The 19,812-nt window shown below is 42.2% G+C and overlaps 2 protein-coding genes across 6 annotated transcripts; one reads left to right on the top strand and one right to left on the bottom strand.

Moving 5' to 3' along the window:
- Positions 1–1,196: 1,196 nt before the first annotated feature.
- Positions 1,197–5,951, top strand: LOC100831302 (agmatine deiminase). The gene is made up of 10 exons (XM_003579885.4): positions 1,197–1,538; positions 3,061–3,174; positions 3,263–3,358; positions 3,447–3,531; positions 3,853–3,908; positions 4,004–4,082; positions 4,166–4,300; positions 4,408–4,643; positions 5,355–5,510; positions 5,637–5,951. The coding sequence occupies exons 1-10, from the start codon at positions 1,446–1,448 to the stop codon at positions 5,724–5,726; spliced, it is 1,140 nt and encodes a 379-aa protein (XP_003579933.1). The 5' UTR covers positions 1,197–1,445; the 3' UTR covers positions 5,727–5,951.
- A 583-nt stretch (positions 5,952–6,534) lies between these two features.
- On the bottom strand, positions 6,535–16,506 carry LOC100830995. 5 transcript variants are annotated; one of them, XM_010241705.3, is made up of 22 exons: positions 16,345–16,434; positions 16,186–16,258; positions 15,972–16,094; positions 15,672–15,841; positions 15,107–15,265; positions 14,548–14,694; positions 14,320–14,383; positions 13,284–13,588; positions 12,192–12,320; positions 11,973–12,086; positions 11,802–11,888; positions 11,118–11,240; positions 10,890–10,983; positions 10,690–10,824; positions 10,449–10,583; positions 9,650–9,798; positions 9,445–9,576; positions 8,237–8,560; positions 7,831–7,971; positions 7,588–7,746; positions 7,250–7,317; positions 6,535–6,640 (listed from the first exon to the last, which is right to left on the bottom strand). In XM_010241705.3, exons 1-19 carry the CDS (start codon positions 16,432–16,434, stop codon positions 7,837–7,839), a joined length of 2,688 nt encoding a protein of 895 aa, XP_010240007.1. In that variant the 3' UTR covers positions 6,535–6,640; positions 7,250–7,317; positions 7,588–7,746; positions 7,831–7,836. The 5 variants fall into 5 exon arrangements, with proteins under 5 accessions (XP_010240007.1, XP_010240008.1, XP_010240006.1 ...); XM_010241706.3 differs by lacking the exon at positions 6,535–6,640 and adding an exon at positions 6,822–7,040; XM_010241704.3 differs by lacking the exon at positions 6,535–6,640 and having other exon boundaries at positions 6,833–7,317; positions 16,345–16,506.
- Positions 16,507–19,812: the final 3,306 nt, after the last annotated feature.

The following is a 19,812-nucleotide window of genomic DNA, read 5'->3' on the forward strand; positions in this document are numbered from 1 at the left end:
TTCTCGTGCGATAAGTAAAAAAAACAATGATGCAGTATTCCGGATGGCACCTCACGGGTTCGTGTATGGGTACAACTCTACCATACCCGTACCCGTACCCGTGGTCAGATATGAAATTTTACCATACACACCATCCGCCACGGGTACGGGTAACCCGCGGGTATTTTTATCCAACCCGCCAAAGAACAATAGTCAACAGAATTCAGCAATCAGCAGTAGCATTCAGCAGCAGAATTCACAGCATCCAGCAGCATAAACAACAGAATAAACAACAACATACAACATTAGAATAAACAACATTCAGCAGCATAATCAGCGTAATCGGCATGCATGTGGGTCTGGCGTAGGGCTTGGCATCTGCGATGTACTCGGGGTCGGGGTGAACACCTCGTGATTTCTGATGTCATAAGGCTCCGGCGATGGACCTGGCGTCGGCGTCGGAGTCGCAGTCGTGTGGTCACTCTTGCCGCCGCCGGAGTCGGAGCCTTCGAAATCGATGTCCATCTCGAGCTGGAGGAGGCCGCGGACGGGCGGCTAGCGAGTCAGTGTGGCGGAGTAGGCGGGTGCGCGGCCGGCGTACTGGTGGAGGAGGAGGCGTCGATGAGGGCAGGAAGTAGGAAACGGCTCGGGGAGAAAGCAGGGCTGCTAGGTGGCGACTCGGGGAAGAAGCAGGGCTGCTAGGCTGCTGCTCGGGGAGGAAGCAGGCGGCGTCGTGGTGGACTGGACATGGGAAATGAGGAATTAGGTTTAGGTTATGATTTTTGGCAGCTTATATATGAAGTCTATTTGGGTTGGGCCAGACAACAAGGGATTAATGGGCCTCGAGTATTGTCCTGACAACTCAGGTGCGGGTACACGGATAGACGGGTTTGGATGGTCCAATACTATATCTATACCTGCCATATCCGTCGGTACAGAATTTTAACATTTATATACACGCGGTATTGCTTTGTACCAAACCTGTATAGAAACCGTCGTGTAAACAGGTATCATGTATCCATTGCATCGGGATGCAGTATGCACAAGGAGTGGCCCACATGGTGCTTGTCCTGCCACGAGCCGTACGCGAATGAAAATGGGCTCGGTTTCCCAGAACCAGAATCTTTGCTTTCGGGCCCACAGGCCAGGGGAATGAGAAAACAAAGAACCGCCGGCATCTTGTGGCACACCATCCCAGACGAGTGAGCCCAAACCATAGCGGAGTCTATGGTCCGTCTCACCTGGACGGCTGGACGGCAACTGATTGCCACGACCTTTCTCTCCTGCCGCCGTCCTACTCTAGTAGTAGTACTCCCTTTCCCTTCCCATGATCCCATCCCACCTACAAAAAGCCAAGCCACCGAGCCGATGAGAGCCTGACGCTGCACCTCCACCGTCTGATTAGCTCAGGGGACGGGATTGGAGTTAATTAGGTTTAGCGACAGTGAAGAAGCGGAGCGGAGAGGATGGTGAAGACCATGGCGGGGTGCCCCGCGAAGATGGGGTTCCGGATGCCGGCGGAGTGGGAGCCGCACGAGCAGTGCTGGATGGGCTGGCCCGTACGTACTCTCGTCCCCTTCCCCTCGCTCTCTGTTTCGATTCACCGTGACCGCGACTCCCTGCCATGTTCTTCGCTTTCGTAGTTATTTGCTTGGTGATCAATTAATAGAACTGAGATTTTCTTTTGTTTTGTTTTGCCCGTGCCGGGTAGCGCTGAGAGATGCCATGGCTATGTGAATTTTAGCTCATCTTCGTGTGAGCAGTGATGCGTCGACCATATGGTTCCGATCGAATTCGCTCCCTTCTGCTTAGAGAAATGTTTAATTGTCTGGCGGAGTCGCTCGCTCGCTGCCGATCAGGTTTGTTCGGCGTCGTAGGTCGCGGGGCTCGACGGTGGCGGTCTGTCCTCGCGCGTCGTTTCTCCTGCCGGTGCCGTCCCTCCCCCGGCAGTTAGTTATTTGCGAATCCCCGTGGGTGGCCTTGATATGTTGAAGAACTCTGGCAAATAAATACTCAGATTGACACACTAGGACCTTTGCCCTGCTAGTCGCTGACATGTGGGTTCGGGCAGCCAGCAGAATAGTTGTTCAGCTGGATTATTAGACTTTTTGTCAAGTTGGAATGCTTGATTCCTTTCAAATGGAATCTTTGAACCGGGGCAGTATTATATGTTCTATTTGTGGCCTCAGTCACCGGAGCATCCAAAATTAATTAATCTATAAGCCCCAAGCACATCGATTGTCTTGTTGCATAGTTTTTTCTATCCTACACGACCAATAACAAAAGATCTAAGAATGCATTTTTACTCGTAACTGCAAGCATGGCTCAACCAATGCAATTCTGCAGATAAGATGAGTTTATTCATGTTTGTTTCATAGTAGTCATGTGTAGAGTATATTAGTTCCATAGGTGCCATCCCACCCCCCCAAAAATGCAAAAATAAATCATACGGTCCAGTAATTTATATAACCCAGACAGCCGTCTAACTGTCAAGGTCTATTTTGGACCTATTTGTTGGAATAATTATGCTGTGAGGCTGTATTCTATTATTTTATTTTAATTTTGAACTTCTAGGTTGGATATATGATATTCATATTGTGAATTGAATTTTTTGTGTGAAATGTGGCACCCCAGCAATCCATCATTGATTGTTGAAAGCACCATGCTGCCAACTATCTAATATCTCTACTATGTACTGTATTTTTCTTCGCCTTGTTCTCTGTGATTTTCTGCCACGCAATTCTACAGCTATCTATATGTCTCTAATATGTTGAATTCATGTATCAGAGGACTTAAATGCGATCACAATATCTAGTTCCATGATATCTTTTATCTCTGCCCAATCACTGTTCTGTTGGTGCAAATTTTCCATGATATATTTTCTCTGCCTTATCATTATTCTGCTGATGGGTTTTTCCCCAAAATGCCTATGCAGTTTCTTTTGTCATTGTGTATCCTCCCCAGCATGCCATTGTGTTTTCCCCAAGTCTTCTTGATTTTTACTTTATCAAAAAACTTTACTTTATGAAACAATTTAAAGTGCAGCATCATAATAATTTTTCTCACTTCTTTGAATCTTAGGAGCGTCCTGACAATTGGCGGGAGAATGCCGGTCCAGCTCGAAAAACATTTGCGAGAACCGCAATTGCCATTTCAAAGTTTGAGCCCGTCACCATTTGTGCAAGTGCCGAACAGGTGACACACTTTATATGAACTTGCTGTAGGCTTGTGCAAAATCATGTGTGACATAATGTTATTCAGTTCCACATTTTGTCTCTGCCAGTATCCTTATGTCCACAAGCTAATGCAACATCAGCCGAACATCAGGGTGGTTGAGATGAGCATGAATGATTCCTGGTTTCGTGATACTGGTCCCACTGTGCGTAACTTATTTTCTCTTTTATCCCTTTACTATTCGGATTTGAAGTCCGGTGTGTGGGGTTGCTAATGATATCCCTGGTTTTTAGTTTATTACACGTAAAGGCGGATCAGATATAGGACTCACAGATCAAACAATAGCAGGAATTGATTGGGAATTTAATGCCTGGGGAGGTATGCTGTTAAGTTGAATTTTGTTCTACTGAGTACTTTTCTCATGCTGTTTATATCTTTTGTCTAGTTTAAAATGTTTTTAAAATAATAAAGTATCTCTGTTGATGCAAAAGTGCAGTTATAAATCCATGCCAATGTCTTAGTACCGACTTGTAAATGGTTCCATTTTTCCTCCTAAGCAACAGAGGACCTGATTTGCACTAGCAAAGGATAAAAGCACTCTACTATTTTTAGAACAAAAGTTCCATGAATTTGCAACTCATTGTCTCATCACCTTCACCACATGAATATTCAGTAAGTTCTGGTTCTGCTGTCCTGCAGGAGTTGGTGGTGGTTGCTACGATGATTGGAGTCTTGACAGAAACATTGCCAAGAAAGTGAGAAACAGATCCCTACTTAAGAACAAATTGATGTCTTTAGTTAGTCTCTTTCTATACCTGAAATTCATCCGCTTTTTGCCAATTGATTTTAGATAATTGATATGGAGAGGATCCCTAGGTTTCCACACAGAATGGTTCTCGAGGGTGGAAGCATTCATGTAGATGGAGAAGGTGCTTGATGTGTTATCTAATCGTTGATGAACAGATGATTTCAGTTTTGCGTTCTTGCTAACAATTTTGTCACATTACGGAAGGTACATGCATTACGACCGAAGAATGCTTGTTGAATCCTAACAGAAATCCCAACATGACCAAACTAGAGATAGAGAATGAGCTCAAGGATTTTCTTGGAGTCACAAAGATCATTTGGATACCTCGGGGACTTTATGGTAACAATGAAAAGTATTTTGTCACTTAATGATATAAAGCCACAAATTGTCGCTTTCTCACTTCTGGAACTACTTTACTGATAGATAATCTTATAATTATTTTATAGGTGATGAGGATACAAATGGACATGTTGACAATTTATGCTGTTTCATTAAACCTGGTGTTATCCTCTTGTCATGGACGGATGACGAGAACGACCCACAGTATGAACGGTCGGTTGAGGCACTAGCAACTCTCTCTCAAGCTGTCGATGCAAAAGGGCGGCACATAGAAGTGGTAAAAATCAACATACCAAGGCCTCTATACATCACAAAGGAAGAGGGGGATGGTGTTGACGCAACGGTCAGTATTACATCTACACGTTTATTATATAATAGGAAAATGCCTGCGCTTTGCTATTACTACGGATAAAGAATATATAATCGATCATATTAACTATTAAGACATCACCACATGCTCAATGCTCAAAAAAATGCCATTCTATTTTTCGTTAGAGATTTTGTAACAAAGTGGCTAGGTTAGTTTGTTGTGTTGTTCTGTTTGTGTTACTCTTTTCCATATTATAAGGCATATAGTTTTTGTCCTAAGTCAAAAATTGATGTTTGACCAAGTTTATAGGGAAAATTATCAAATCTACAATACCGAACTGATATCACTAGATCAACTATGAAATATTTTCACAAACATATTTATTTAATATCATAGATGTTGATACATTTTACTACTCCCTCCGATCCATATTAATTGTCTCAAATTTGCCCAAATATGGATGTATCTATGCCTAAAATATGTCTAGATACATATAATATGTCGACAATTAATTAGGATCGGTGGGAGTATATATTTGGTCAAACTTTAAATTTTTTGACCTAAGACAAAAACCACATTCCTTCTAATATGGAAAGGACGGAGCAGTTAGTTATCTTTTGCCTAAAGAATAGTAAAGATAAAGATACAACTACACTTTGATTATACTCCATATAACTTTATGGGTCTTTGCAATGCTGAGTTTTCTGCCATTTCTAAGATTGTACATTGTGTGACTGTTTTCAGGGGCATGCTGTACCAAGGGTACCTGGTGACAGATTGGCTGCCTCATACGTGAACTTCTACGCAGCGAACGGTGGAATCATAGCACCAGCTTTCGGTGACAAGCAGCGGGATGACGAAGCGCGTGAGGTTCTCCAGAAAGCATTTCCTGACCATGAGGTTTGCTTTAGTGCCCATTTCATCTCAAATTTCAGGCATCCGTGCTGATCTTGTCGACCGTAAAAAAAAAAGAAACCACCATGAGGTTAGATGTTTCTGAAGTTGCCCATGAACTGTTGGCTACAGATTGTGATGGTCGAAGGCGCAAGAGAGATCGTGTTGGGAGGAGGGAACATACACTGCATCACGCAGCAGCAGCCCGTGCGCCCGTCGTAGATGAACTGCGTGGAGAAACGACCATGCTCGGCACTGTGGTCATGATTCAATCACTTATTGTTGCTCCCCAGGCGTTGATAGATTGCCCAAGTGCAATATTGGTGAATTGTATACATATCAAACGCCCGCAGCATCTTGCACATTGAAATTGCTTCGCAGGCAAATTGATATATCGTAAGATCGATATTGAATGGAGTAATACGTAGTAGAGTACAATACTATCTATCGGCAGCAGCTGCAGAGGGTACGCAAAACTTACCGCCTAGGAGAACATAGCAACATGAGCAAGGACCCAGAAGAGGATGGTTCTCAATTTCATAGCCCATCTCTGTCCGTGTGCCCCCATCTCATCCCTATTTCCGCCCACAGATTTAGATTTTCGTCTATTCTTGCCGGCTTGCCGCTACGTTCAGGAATGTTGTTGTTGCGCCGGTTCTTACATGGTCTCAATTTATGTCAATGTTGGGGGTAGCAAGCAATATTTAATGACAGCTTCAAGCACCGAGTTAGTAAACCCGCCTCGGAATTCCAAAAGTTCTGAGTAAGAAGGAGGCTATGGGCGAATCGCAGAGTAGGTAACCACCAGCTCCTGACCAACTGAAGATTAACATTGACGAGAGTTGGGATGATGAAACTACTAAGACATAAGGTCGGGGTTTTATTGTCCGCAACCAGCATGGTGATGCAATTGAAGCACGAGCAGGCGGGCTGGATCATGCTGCTGATCCCCTTCAAGACGAAGGTGGAAAACCCACGAGACCTGGCTCCGAATGGTGTTGTTTGTTTCGAGAGATCAAGGCCCTGGCGTTTTTGAACTTCTCGGTTTTAACTTTTGTTATTGTATGTACTCGTTCTTGTTGAAGAGCGAAGATGGTGCACACACCCCAAGCCATATTGCCGGGTCATGCACCTACCTGCACTAAAACGGCGACAAACATTTAAGAACGGAGGGAGTACATGACTTGGTGACTAACGATCTTGCTCGGCACATTCAATGTGGTTCTTAGAAGAGTGATAAACATTCCATTTGTGCTATGCAGGCTGTGGAAAACGCACCGAAAGTGTTTTAATAGTTTACCATAAACATTTGTCACGGGACAAAAATGGAGCACAATAACTAATTAGATCAATGGTTCCTAACAAAACGTAGCAAAATAGTTAATGAGATCAATGTCCTAAGATAACTTTCGAACAAAATTTCTGCATTTACATGGCAGTCAAGAGTTTCCATCTAGATAGCGATCACACACATTTTGGCGCAACCAACTTGCCTGGCGATAAGGCGATTTACCTTCCGATGTAAAAAAACATTGCCTGGCGATTCAGGTAGTAGATACATGAATAAGAAAACTACAGAACTCGTTGCAAGAAGTCACAACTCCTATTGTTCTGATTAACTAACTTGAGTAATCTGAACTACCGAACTCATTGCAAGAAATCATAGCTCCTATTGTTCTAATTAACTAACTCAAGAGCAAAAAAAAAAAAAATTGAGCTTAACTCAAGAGCAATTTGAACCGTACTTTTCTGAGGTCTTTGGTGGTAGTATCGAGGGCACCAAAGCCATGAATCGTACACCTTTCCTGACCACCTGCAGTAATATGTCATTGGTATCAGTAAGATAACAGGCACATAATGTAAATTAAGCGCTGACACAATCATGACAAATCTACCGAAAGCTTCATACTTAAGAACTGTCGATACTAGTTAGAGGCAACTGGTTGGTTGGACACAAGAACCATTTGGGAAACTCAATATTCAATGATAAGATGATAAAACCGAATCACTGAGGTATAAAAGAACCGTTGGGTATTTATATGATATCCGACAGTATTTCTTGCCTTTATCTGTATGTACCAACCTTAAGTATACTGTTGGTAACAGTACGCCACACAGATGAATGGTGCACCGCTGCAACATGACGCAAGTTGGAAAAGGCACACAGCCCCCAGCCCATCCCTCTCCATTTTCTTCCACTGTTATATGTCTGTAAAATCCCCAGATGGCTGTGACACAGGACCTGTCACAAACAGATGAGAGTTTAACTTGACAATAAGTCAAAAGTGGCACTGTGGCGTCATTAATGAATCATGAAGTTACTCACATGACATTATGTGGTGTTTGAAAGTCCTTCCAGCTCACTTCTATCCCAGCAGTTCAACTGCAATGCTTTGGTCTTGAGTTGCTCAAAAGCACATTTTAGTTTTTGCTTTTGTCCATATGTTACATCAGGCACATTAGAATCCTGCAGCCATAATTTGACACAAATTGAATCCGTTGTAAGAACCAATCTGTCTGAAGTCTGAACTATACATTCTAGAATTATAGAACGAGCTAGCTATCATACCTTAGAAACCATTAAGAGAACAAGCTTATCTAAACTATAGTGTCATTTTATGCTTTCAGTCTCAAATTAACACATTACAAAGAATGTTTAATACGAAGTACGGAGGAAGCTCAACTAATATAGATGACTATGAAATGAAGGGTTTTGTGCCCTTGCTACTCACCAGCAGATGCCTTATATAATGCAGGATGCTTTTAATAACTGTTTTGCCCAAAGAAAGATTTGTATGGAGCCTCCGATCATTGCATAAGAAGAACAGTACGGTTGTGACAACACAGACTCGTTGCGAAAGCTCCCTTGGGTAATCCAAATTGGAGGCTGACGAGAACATATGATCATCTCCTGATGCAAAAGATTTAAGCATCTCCAATATGCGGCAAAGAACCTTGTCATTTTGCTCAAAAATGATTATGCAAGGGTTTGTAAAGTATTGAAATAATCTTGTCTTGTCAGGTTGAAAGCCAACTTCAATGTTTTTTGACAAATCCTGCAATAAATGATAGCAGGAGTTGAGATCAATTCTCACCAACAACCCAAACTGGAGTAACAAAATAACACAAGAAATTGATCAAGACATGATGCTTAGAGGGAGAAGCATGTGAATAATGACAAACCAAATGCTAATCAGATAATAGGACAGCCAATACCTGCTCTTAGCATCGACCAGGTGGGAAAATAAATTTCCGCTTTATCAAGAAGATTAATCAAGAAAAAACTATTTTACAAAGGAAAATGGGTAGGTGCAGTGATAAAACCAGAAGGAGTTTAACACGAAAACCTGAACAACAGTTATTTGTAGGTTCACCGTGTTTTTACACGAAACAATTGTACACGCAAATTTATCAATCCCTTCACATCTGATTTTCTTTTCCCAAATAACATGACAGTACACATCAATTTATCAACTCCTTTGCGTCTGATTTTCTTTTCACAAATAACATGACAAAAGTGAGTATGTATGCAAGAAAGTTTCCAAGTGGTTGAAAACAGCAACTACCTAACCCATAGCTAAGTTTACTGAAAATTTAATTTGCGCTCAATAAACCATATCTGGGGGTTAGCTAGGTTATGCAAGAACTGGTAAATATAACTGGCTCCGTTGATTTTTCTTCTTGAGCTACCTCAGAAACACGGTCTATCAGTTAAGCCGTATGTTCTATTGAATAATGGTGAAAATCTATCAATGTCAAATCTATAAGTATGACGTGGGGGTATTCTGGACACCTTAATGTGCTGAAGCTACAACCATTTTGAAACATAGAATGCAATACATCTCTCTGTTAGCCTGAAAATTAGCCAGAGAAAAACAGTGGGCGCAATACACCATACAACTATGAATGTCAAAGCTTTGGAATTCAGAAAAGCACATACCAGAGCAGCATCAACCAAGTAGCCAGCTAGAAGCTTGATGACATCTTCATTCATGAGCTTATTAGTTGCTGCATCGAGTGTAACAATGATTCTAAACAAACCATTCATGTTATGCGACGATGGTTTTTGTGCCTGTAGTGAACTGACATGAGTTTGATGGTTGTTATCAGAAAATATAAAAGAAAAAACTGTTTAGAAAGCTCACAATCTCATTAGATAAATTATTCCACATCAATTCAAGGACCAAGGAGCCATCACCCATTTCAGATAAGGAGGTCAAAATTAAGTGATTCAAGGCCTTGAAAGTATTCAAATTTGAGACCTTTCTGGCATCCTCCTGAGTACAGGACATACCTAAAGTTACAAATTCAAAGGAAGCTGTCAGACAAAGTTAAGAAAAATTAGCTCAAATATAACCAATCAGCGAGTAAAACTTAAGAGAACATAAAACATGGTGGGTGACAATGGTACCTAAACCCCTTTAGACAAAAATAAAAAAGGAAACTTCATCTCCCACCCAATTTTCACTCCCAGTGCTCCCATAGTCCCTCACTTCCTTCAAACCCTCTTCTTCTGCCACCTTCAATGGTACTTAAGCCACCTTCTCTAAACAACTAAACCCATTTTCAGTCTCTCTTCTTCTGCCACCTTCACATCTCACCACTATCAATATTCACATGGAACTGAGCAAGGCAGGAGCAGTGGTAGCACACAAGCACTCTGAGACAGCATTGCATCATGAGGCTGTATGTTCTCAAGATGTTGCCTTTCTAAAATCTGTATTTCAAGGATCAAGGAAGTACATTTTTATGTTGGTATCATTTTCCCAAGAATGCATGCTTCAAAAAGTTTGTACCTTTTGTGCTACATAACTCTACTTTTTTTAATCGTTCCCCTACACTAGCTATTATACCATCATACAAATTTCAGCTACAGAGCAAATTACTAAGAGCAAACTTTGTGTTGCCACCAAAGTAAAGGGGAAAACAAGTTGAGGTACTCACCACGATGAACATTGAATCGTGCCATCAGGGATGACAAGAAACTGAGTTGCTCTGTTATCTGTAAATTCCCAGCCCTGTATGTTGACTGTAGAATCTCAACAATCCTAAATAATATGTGGTGTTCCAGCTTATCACCTACATTGTATAAATTAAATGATATCCACGGATCTCAATGGGGAAGAATATAACTATACAGTTACAAAATAAAGCAGTACTATTGTAGAACCAAAAATGAACTTACTTAAGCAACAGCAGACCAATGGCTCGATTATGTCAGGGAGCAGATTGGAGAAGTAATAAAGGCATGAAATTGCGAGTTCTTGGCAATCAGATGGAAGGTTAACAAAAGGGCCAAGCTCTACCATTCCAGATGATGCTGTCAGCAAAATGACATTAGTGCATGGCAAAAACAGAAGATCCCTTAAATAGTAGATTACTTACATTTAGTACCAAATAACTGTATGAAGGAACGCAGGTTTATACACTCAATTGTGGGGATATACTGTCCAATTCTTAGAAGAAGCTCCAAAACAACCTACAAGAATTCATACGATCATATAAGTACATAACTATTGAGAAGGTTAACTACATATGTTCAACCTGAGTATAACAACTCTGTGAAAAATGGGCATAACAAGACTATAATGGATAAACAAACTTACAACAGACCTTTGTAACTGCCGGAGCTTTATCAACTGACTGTAGTAATATTCCAGGTAGCTCGTATATCCAAGCGTTATGATATTCTGATAAGCCTGAATCATTTTCAGCAAACCATGTCCCCGACTTCTCCTACCCAATGACAAAGGGAAGATATAAGAAAGTAAAATGTATGTCAGTACTCTCCTTGTAAAGAACACTTGTTCTAGGTTAATGTTTGTTTGGAGCAAAACATATAGAATGATTAAACACGGCGATGTATCTAGTTTTGGGCACCAAATAAATAGGAAAAGTTCCCAAGAAAGACGTTGAAGCATATCTACAGAATGATTTACCAGTTAGGCAGTTACCAACCATCCATTTTTTCATATCTCAACATGATTGACAGGTGTTAGGACGGAACTGAGAAGTTTGCTGGGTGAGCTGAGTTTTTCCTCGTCCCTATTTCTTTTAGATTGTTCATTTGACAGAGTTTCTGTTTTTGTTCTATACTTGATGATTTGAGTTTGAACTTGAAATATATAGAGTACCATATGACTACCTCAACCAAAAAAGAAAAGAATACATGTGTCATTTTCATAATCCAGATCAAAGTTGTGTGCATGTTAGCACCAATTTGGTGGCTAAATTTCTTGACGATTAATCATATCAAAACATTCAGAAGGAAGTTAAGTATCTACTAAAGACGCCTACAGGGTGCAACATGTCTCGCACTGCATCCAAATATGGCAACATTAGCTTGCAATCCACCTTGGAACCTCCGAATGCATCTGTAAATGCCTGCAGTTGAATATAATGTTTTATTGATGAATTTATAAAATAGCCAACATATTTGACAGACATGTAAATGAAAATCAGCCATGCCTCCAGCAAATATCCTTTTGAGTCATCTCCGGCATTTGATATAAGACCCGGTATGAAAGCTATAAGTGGACTCAGATGTGTTTCCATGAGATCCTTATTGCGAAGTACTTTTGCCTGGTTAAGTCAAAAAAAGAATGAAAAATTAGAAGCTGTTTATTCTCTGCAAGAAAGAACACACAATACACAACAGTTGTTGAAATCAACGAAACCAGAGCCAACCTTTGCAAGTAAGGAAGATACAAACTGGCATAACTCCTCAGCTGGAAGCACTGTATTATCCATCCATGAGCTCAAGCACAAAAAGATTTCAGCAATTTTAAGATTGAAAATGAAAAACCTGTCATCTCCCTGCCATGAGAAAGAAAAAATCGTAAAAAAACCCAGCAAAACTGTGAGCAAATATATGTTAGGCCAAATATTTCTGAAAAAAACCGATACGAAATATAAAGTACTCCCTCCGTCCGGGTATGTAAGGCCTACGCTGAATTTTATGCCAAACTTTGACCAACAATTGTACAAATAATATTCAGTACATGTATATAAAAGTTATATCATTGTAAAGTGTTTCTCGATACGAATCCAACAATATTTTGTGCCACAATAATTTCATATTATTAATGTAATTTTCGGTCAAAGTTTAGCATAAAATTCTGTGTAGGCCTTACATACCCAGACGGAAGGAGTAATGTGCTAATATAAGAATTCCAGTATATCTGGTATCACCATTCATGAGTTATCTCTAAGTAAAAAAAGAACATACCGTTACGAACAAATTATAACACCAAGTATTCTGGTATACATATAATAATATAAGAACATGAATGATTTATCCTCTAAATCACAAATGGGTCAACAACTTTATCCCCGATATGGAACAAAAGAGAACAAACGAATTTGGAGGATTGAGTTCCCATAAGAAATTTTCATATGAGCGCGCTCAAAACAAAGGAATAATTCATGAGGAGCCCAACAATGGAAATTTTCAAAGGTGTTTAAAGTTCGTGTGTTTTTCCTATCTGACATCTACACAACATCAAAGCTTTTTTATATCCTGTAACAATCCAAAGAACATGACAACCTAATTCCTGTGGTATCCCTATTCTTACTTTTTCAATTCATGTGTTCAAAAAAGGGCCTTAAAGAATATTCCCTCCTAGTCAACTCATGCTGGATCTTTTCACCAATTTGTTATGGTCACTCCTAAACTACTAAATCAGACCATACCATGTTTTCTCTATGGGTGGACCAGATAATTGTTTCAATAGAATCAGCAACATGGAGCTAGTAACGAACAGGGAAATAGCTTTCTACCTTTTCATGAAACAAACGTTTCACTCCCCATAGTTTCTTTAGATATACCAACACGGAACTATTCAACCAATCAGGCCCAAACTGAGTTTGGGATCTCCCGAACTCCATCTGAGGTTTCTTCGCCTCATGAATAAATGTTCTACATATTAGATCCAGACAATGAAGGGCTGATAGTAATGCTTCACTTGACTGAGCATCATTAGCTGGCTTTGCACAGAGTTCTGAAGCTGAAACCTCTACCGAATTAATGAGAATTTGTATGAGGTTCTGAAGCTTCGTTAGTACATCAAACGTCGAAAATGCTCCTGTAGTAATGCAGTGTAATAGTTAATTAAGACAAAAATAACAAAGTTCCATTAACAGAGCAATGTGACAAAAATAACAAGTAAACAGGTAAGATGTGCATCTACGACAAGATAAAAATAACGCTGCTGGAGGAGCTGTAATAGTATGCTACCGCCATAAAAAAAATTGATGTTTCTTTCAAATGTTGCTCTTGGTTGGTATTCTGAGCTTAATCAAACCCCCCAAATCTATTATATGTCACTCTGGGTGCTCATCGTGGCCGGCCTGTTTCACTACCAATTAAACTGAATTCTTATTCAAAAATTGTCTTGGGTCTAGTACAAAGTTAGTACTTTGCTTCCACGGGTTTGACCATCCAAACCACATTTGAACACCCTATATGTCATTTGACCATTCTGATTAAACATTCCTAGGTCTGCTGATCATACCGAAAGCAGGAAGTGTCACTCAAAGCTATCCAATATTCAGTAAGAACTACTTACTTAGCATTCAGTGTTTATTGATTTTGTGATCAGACTAGTAGGCTAAACATCCCACACAAAACAAGGTTAAAATGTGTAAATGTCTAGGAAGTTGGGTGGTCCAGTTAGCTTACTACTGAGCTTTCTCTGATTATATTACAACTAAATTCACGTTCAGTGTTATTTGTTCCATCAAAAGGTTGAGCGACTGCATAAACTACACATCAAATGAGGAAGCAACAGAAGAGGATAAAGCGCACTTGACTTACTACTTTCTGGGTTATCTTCATCAAGGGTAAGTTTCAACAGTTCTCTCAAAGAGAGGTTATGAGCCTGTAGATCACGAGGAAAGATTCTGATCATTACAATAGAAGTGTTTCAACTATTCCATGCATACGTGCATTTCAGAACATGTGAACATGTCATCATAGCTCCATCTGTGCCAGCAAGAAATTTTCAAAACAAAAATTAATAATTCAGCTTGCTACTGTACAAACCAGTCGATTTGATGCATCATCATTTTCAGTTGCACGAACAACCAAGGAAAGGCAGTGCCCCAGCCCAGTAAGGACACTGTTAAGTTTACTCTTATCCTGCAGATGGATTCTGTCGTTGCTCAATACAGCAACGAAGTTGTTGAAAGCCTGTCAAAATGAATTGTGAAAAACAATATTACTTGGTAGCGGACATGGTCAATCACACATCTAGCAGGAATGAGTGTGCGTCTCAATAATATATTACTTATTTCATAACCTGGCACGGTCACTTCATAGAAGAAAGAGTATGAAGCAAGTTCTGGTAGCTTAATAAACGCCAAATCCGGCAAAACAAAAGGGAAGGCTTTTTTTCAAGGGAGGCGACTAGCATCTAATAATGGAATAAGCAGGACAATATATCTCTAGCAAACAAAATTTTGTTAGCTCACAAGCTGGGTTGAAACTAGCATGTAATCAAGGAATAAGCTGGACAATACATCTCTAGCAAACTAAAACTCGTTAGCTCACAAGCTGGCATTTCAATTTTCAACACACCAATACATGAGTGAAGTCCACTGACCTGTTCAGCATATCTGGGAAAGGAGGATGGGAAATTAAGAACCACGAGCTCCAGAAACCTAAAAGCCATTAACTGGATATCCATAGATAGGTTTGTCATCCCATTCAAAACATTCGCCATCAGCAGAGATAGTGTGCTGCGAGTAGATATTGCATTGTCCTGCAATAAACCTAGTATCACATTTGAAGCTAACAAGATCGATCTAAAAAACTGGAGCAGATCAGAGGAATAGTATGCTAAAAACATGGCATATATGTGCTTACACTACTTAGAAGAGACTACACGGTCTGCTAAATAAAATAGACAATTGTGGGTTAAAACGGAATGAAGTTAAGTATGGTGCTGAGTGTTTGGAGAATGTTAATGAATTATCACCGTCATAAAGTTGTCAAGAAGCAAGACTTCCAAGACTCAGTTGCTAGCATGTGCTATTCGAATGTAGGGCGTGATGCGACTATAATGTTCAGTTAAATGATTTCTTGTGATTCCAGGCAGCATATGGTGAGGGGTGGGGGAGGCATAGGGTTGGGGGTTGGGGGGAGGGGGGGGGGGGTATGAGGGATACCTCTTTCAGAGATGGGAATATCAGAGACTGCAGTATATTGTACAATGATTCACGAACCACCTTATCAGTGTCGCATATCCGTTCCTGCAGCTTCTCAATCATAGCAACCTTGTGCAATTTAAGCTCCTCTGGATGTTTGACAACGAGATCCTTTATTCCATTCAATGCAGCTTCAACAACAACAACAACAAAAAAGCATAATTCGGGTGAGCTGCCTATCATTAATAATCAACATAGATTAACAGTTGCGTGCATTTGGCGTCCCAATGCGCCGTGCAGAGGCTAAACTAGGAAGCTCACCTCGCCGCACTTTGGCATTGTAGTGCACCGTCTGCTGCAGCAGCTCACGGAGCGTGAGACCGCGCTTGTTCACCGCCATGCCCGCCCTCTCTGACGCCATGCTCTGCTCCGGCAGCACGATCACTGCACGCATACAACACAACAACAAAAAAACTAGTTATGCGCCGCGACACCTCAAAACATCATAGCAACAGAGCATAAAAGCAAGCCTCACTTTTGGACTTAATCTCCGTGTTGGTGGTGTTCTTCGGCGGCGGCAGCTTGCGCCCTACCTTGTGCTTGTACTTCTGTGAACCACCAAAAGCTTAAACGGTTAGCTCCGAGTAGAGACTGAGGGTTCAGGGGCGCTTCAGGAAACGGCCGGGGTGGTTACCTTGAAGTCGACGCCGCCACGCTGCTTCGGCTTGGCCTTCGGCTTCTTCGACGAGGAGGAAGCCGCGGCGCCGCCCTTTGGTCGCCCCATGACGCGAGGGCGTTGCTCGGGACAGGCGGCGGCTGGGGGGAGGAGGGGGCGGCGGCGGCAGAAGGTTATGCACTTATGCGAAGGGATATGGAGGAAAAAAACGGAGACAAGGAAACGAGGCCCGCGCGTAAAAGCCCGGTTTTACGCCTCGGGCCCGGCCCTCTCTTGTGCAGGTCCACTTCCCCTTCTGATTTTCGCTTTCAAATATTCTTTTCAATTCGCTCAAAATAATACTCCGTATTTCTTTATTTTTTCGAGAAAAAAATATATTTCTTTCCAACACTATATTTTTTCGAGAGACTACGCTTTTTCAATGGTAAGCCTCTTCACTTCCGTTCAGGTTTCGCTATCAATGCACTTGCCTCTAACTATACTCGCGCAAACCGAAGGCAGATGTTAACCACCATGGATGGATCCAAGCACTCTTGGATTATGTTAAACTCAACGTGATGTCTTCTTTGATAATAACCTCCCGCTGGCCAAATCTTCCCTGAGCACTCTACCTGTTCTAGTCAATAGTGTAAAATATAAGTATTGATTAATAAAGAGTGTTTTTCTGTCAAAAACAAGATCTCCCAACCATCCACGGTCAATGGTGTGTTTATTGAATCGAACGAGAACGTCAAAACTCAAATATCGCAAAACTAAACAACGATAACAGAGCAAGTAAAAAGGCGAGCTAAGATAAATGGTTGTCCTGAGTTGCCCTCGTGTGTTCAAGCATCGCTAGCAAATATTACCTCATTTTCATAAAGGTTTGGCGTATTTGGTTTCGCTAAAACAATACTTCGACCGATTATAACTTCATTGATATTTAATTTATATGATAGGAAGCCACACTTATCAACAAAAAAAATTTAAGGACGAATCTACTAATATAAATTTCATGTTTTAAAAAACATATATCGATAAAATAATTCTTTCTTTTAAGTTGGGGGGATATATTACTCATCGAGAATACGGTTACAGTCGGTCGCAACTCGGCACGTCACGCAGGACGGCACAGAGTCGCGCAACACACTCCCACACAACACACTAATACACCAACGAGCAATACCTTCCGCCGCTGCGTTCGCTTGGCGATCGACCTTGTGGCAGGAGAATCCAGGAGCACCGCCAAAGGTTTCCTTGATGGAAGCGACGATGCCGGCAATGGAGGACCGGTTTCTAGAGCTGTTGTTGATCGCCTGGACGACCGACAAGCAGCTGCATTCCATGATCAGAGGAAGGGGAGACCAGCTGCGAACAGTCTTTAAACCTTCAAGGCAGGCGACCGCCTCGGCCATCTCTGCATTCGGGCAGTTCGGAACAAAGTCCCAAGCAAATCCAAGGACCGTACTGTGACAGTCACGTAACACCGCCCCCCAGGCAGCAAGGTTGGTTTCCAACCGGAAGCTCGCATCCATGTTTGGTTTAATGGAGCCCGGTGGGGGAAGATTCCAGTGGCAGGAGTGGGAACTAGGGGAAGGAGCAGTCTTGGGAAGAATGGCAAAGGCCGGGGCTTTACCTTTGGCGATCGCAGTAGGGCTGGCAACATTCAGGTGAGGCAACGAGTCCACATAGTTGAAAATAAAATGGGCCGAGGCCTCAACTGAAGCATCACCTTTAGCGAAGATAATATCATTCCTGAGGTGTCAAGCTCGCCACCAAAGAAAGAGCAACCTGATCCTGCTGTCCATATCACTTTTATTCAGCAGCAGGAGGACCCAATCCTTACCAGTAAATTGCAGCTCAAGCTCTGGCGGAAGAGCCCAGTTCTTCCTGGCGCGTTCTCTAAGAGCTCTGGCTTTAGTGCAAGACATTACTGCATGAAAGCCATCTTCAGCCTCTACACCACAGATTTTGTAAGTAGGGAGCACATCCATGTTTCTGGCGTGGCGGTTGACTTGGACAGCGAGAGTGTTCGTCGCGAGCTTCCAGGCAAAGACCTTGATTTTGGGAGGGATCGGCGCCTTCCAGATCAGATTCCACAGATCACGGTGGCCATCTGGTGTCGTGCTGGAGCTCAAAGCGGACAGGTTGTGCTTCAGATTAAGCGCGAGGCAGTAGGCGCTTTTGACGGAGAAGGTACCCGATTTCTCAAAGTGCCAGGCGATGACATCTTCCGAGTGTAGCGGGAGTGGTTGGATTTTCATGAAGGGTAGAAGCACTCACGGATCAGGGGCTCATTCCACAAATTTGTCCCAGGTAACAGGAGATCAGCCACACGCCGCACTCGTAATCTGGTTCTCGAGGGGGGGGGGGGCGCTTTCAGGTTACCACGGGGTATCCAATTGTGTCGCCAAATCTGAATATTTTTCCCAGAACCGATTCGCCAGATGATGCCTTCTTTGAGGAGCTCAAGGCCAAACTGGATCCCCTGCCAACAAGGCGAAGAGACTTTCGGAAAGATAGTATCAGTCAGACTCCCATTTGGATAGTACTTGGCTTTAAGGAGTTGGGCACAGAGGGAGTTTGGAAACATCAGAAGGCGCCACGCTTGTTTTGCAAGAAGGACTTGGTTGAACAGGCGGAGATCTCTGAAGCCCATACCACCGAAGGATTTGGGCCGAATCAGGCGTTCCCAACTCATCCAGTGAGTTTTACGGCGATCCATTTCGTCGCCCCACCAAAAGTCCCGGGCGATGTGGGAGAGCTCTTCACACAGGGTAGCAGAGAGCTTGAAGAGACTTATGGAGTAGGTTGGGATGGCCTGGATGACAGATTTTATAACAACTTCTTTGCCCCCACATGATAGGTACTTTTCAGCCCAATCGGAGCAACGCTTCAACATTTTGTCTTTCACTGATTGGAACTTGCCATCCTTCATCTTTCCTGCTGGGACCGGAAGTCCGAGGTATTTAGTTTCGAAGGTGTCATGCTGCACCTCAAGGATTTGTTTAACTGACGCCGGAGACACTTTGTTGCCCATCAGAATTGAGCATTTATCCGAGCTAAGAGATTGCCCGGTACCAATCTCATAAGTATTGAGGGTGTTGCGGATGACGGTAGCTTGGGCAGCGTTGGCTTTAAAGAACAGGAGGTTTTCATCGGCGAACAAGACATGAGAAATCCCCGGGCTTCGACGGCAAATATGAAGTTCCTTAAGATCACCAGAGATAATCTGTTTCTGCAACAATAAGGATAGGTTTTCAGCAACCAACAGAAATAAGTAAGGTGATAGGGGGTCACCTTGGCGGAGTCCTCTCTTGGTTTGAACATGTTCAGTAATTTGCCATTGAATCTCACGCTATAATTCTTGATCCAAGTGTTATCTTAACGAAACCAAATACGCCAACCTTTGTAAAAACTAGGAGTAGTGTATTGCTTCCAATCGCTTGCTGCCTCGGACCATGGTGTCTCCTACCTCTTGTTTTCTGGAAGTGGGCTGCACACATG

Source organism: Brachypodium distachyon, chromosome 5 (genome assembly GCF_000005505.3).
Source record: "Brachypodium distachyon strain Bd21 chromosome 5, Brachypodium_distachyon_v3.0, whole genome shotgun sequence".
NCBI classification, from domain to species: Eukaryota; Viridiplantae; Streptophyta; class Magnoliopsida; order Poales; family Poaceae; genus Brachypodium; species Brachypodium distachyon.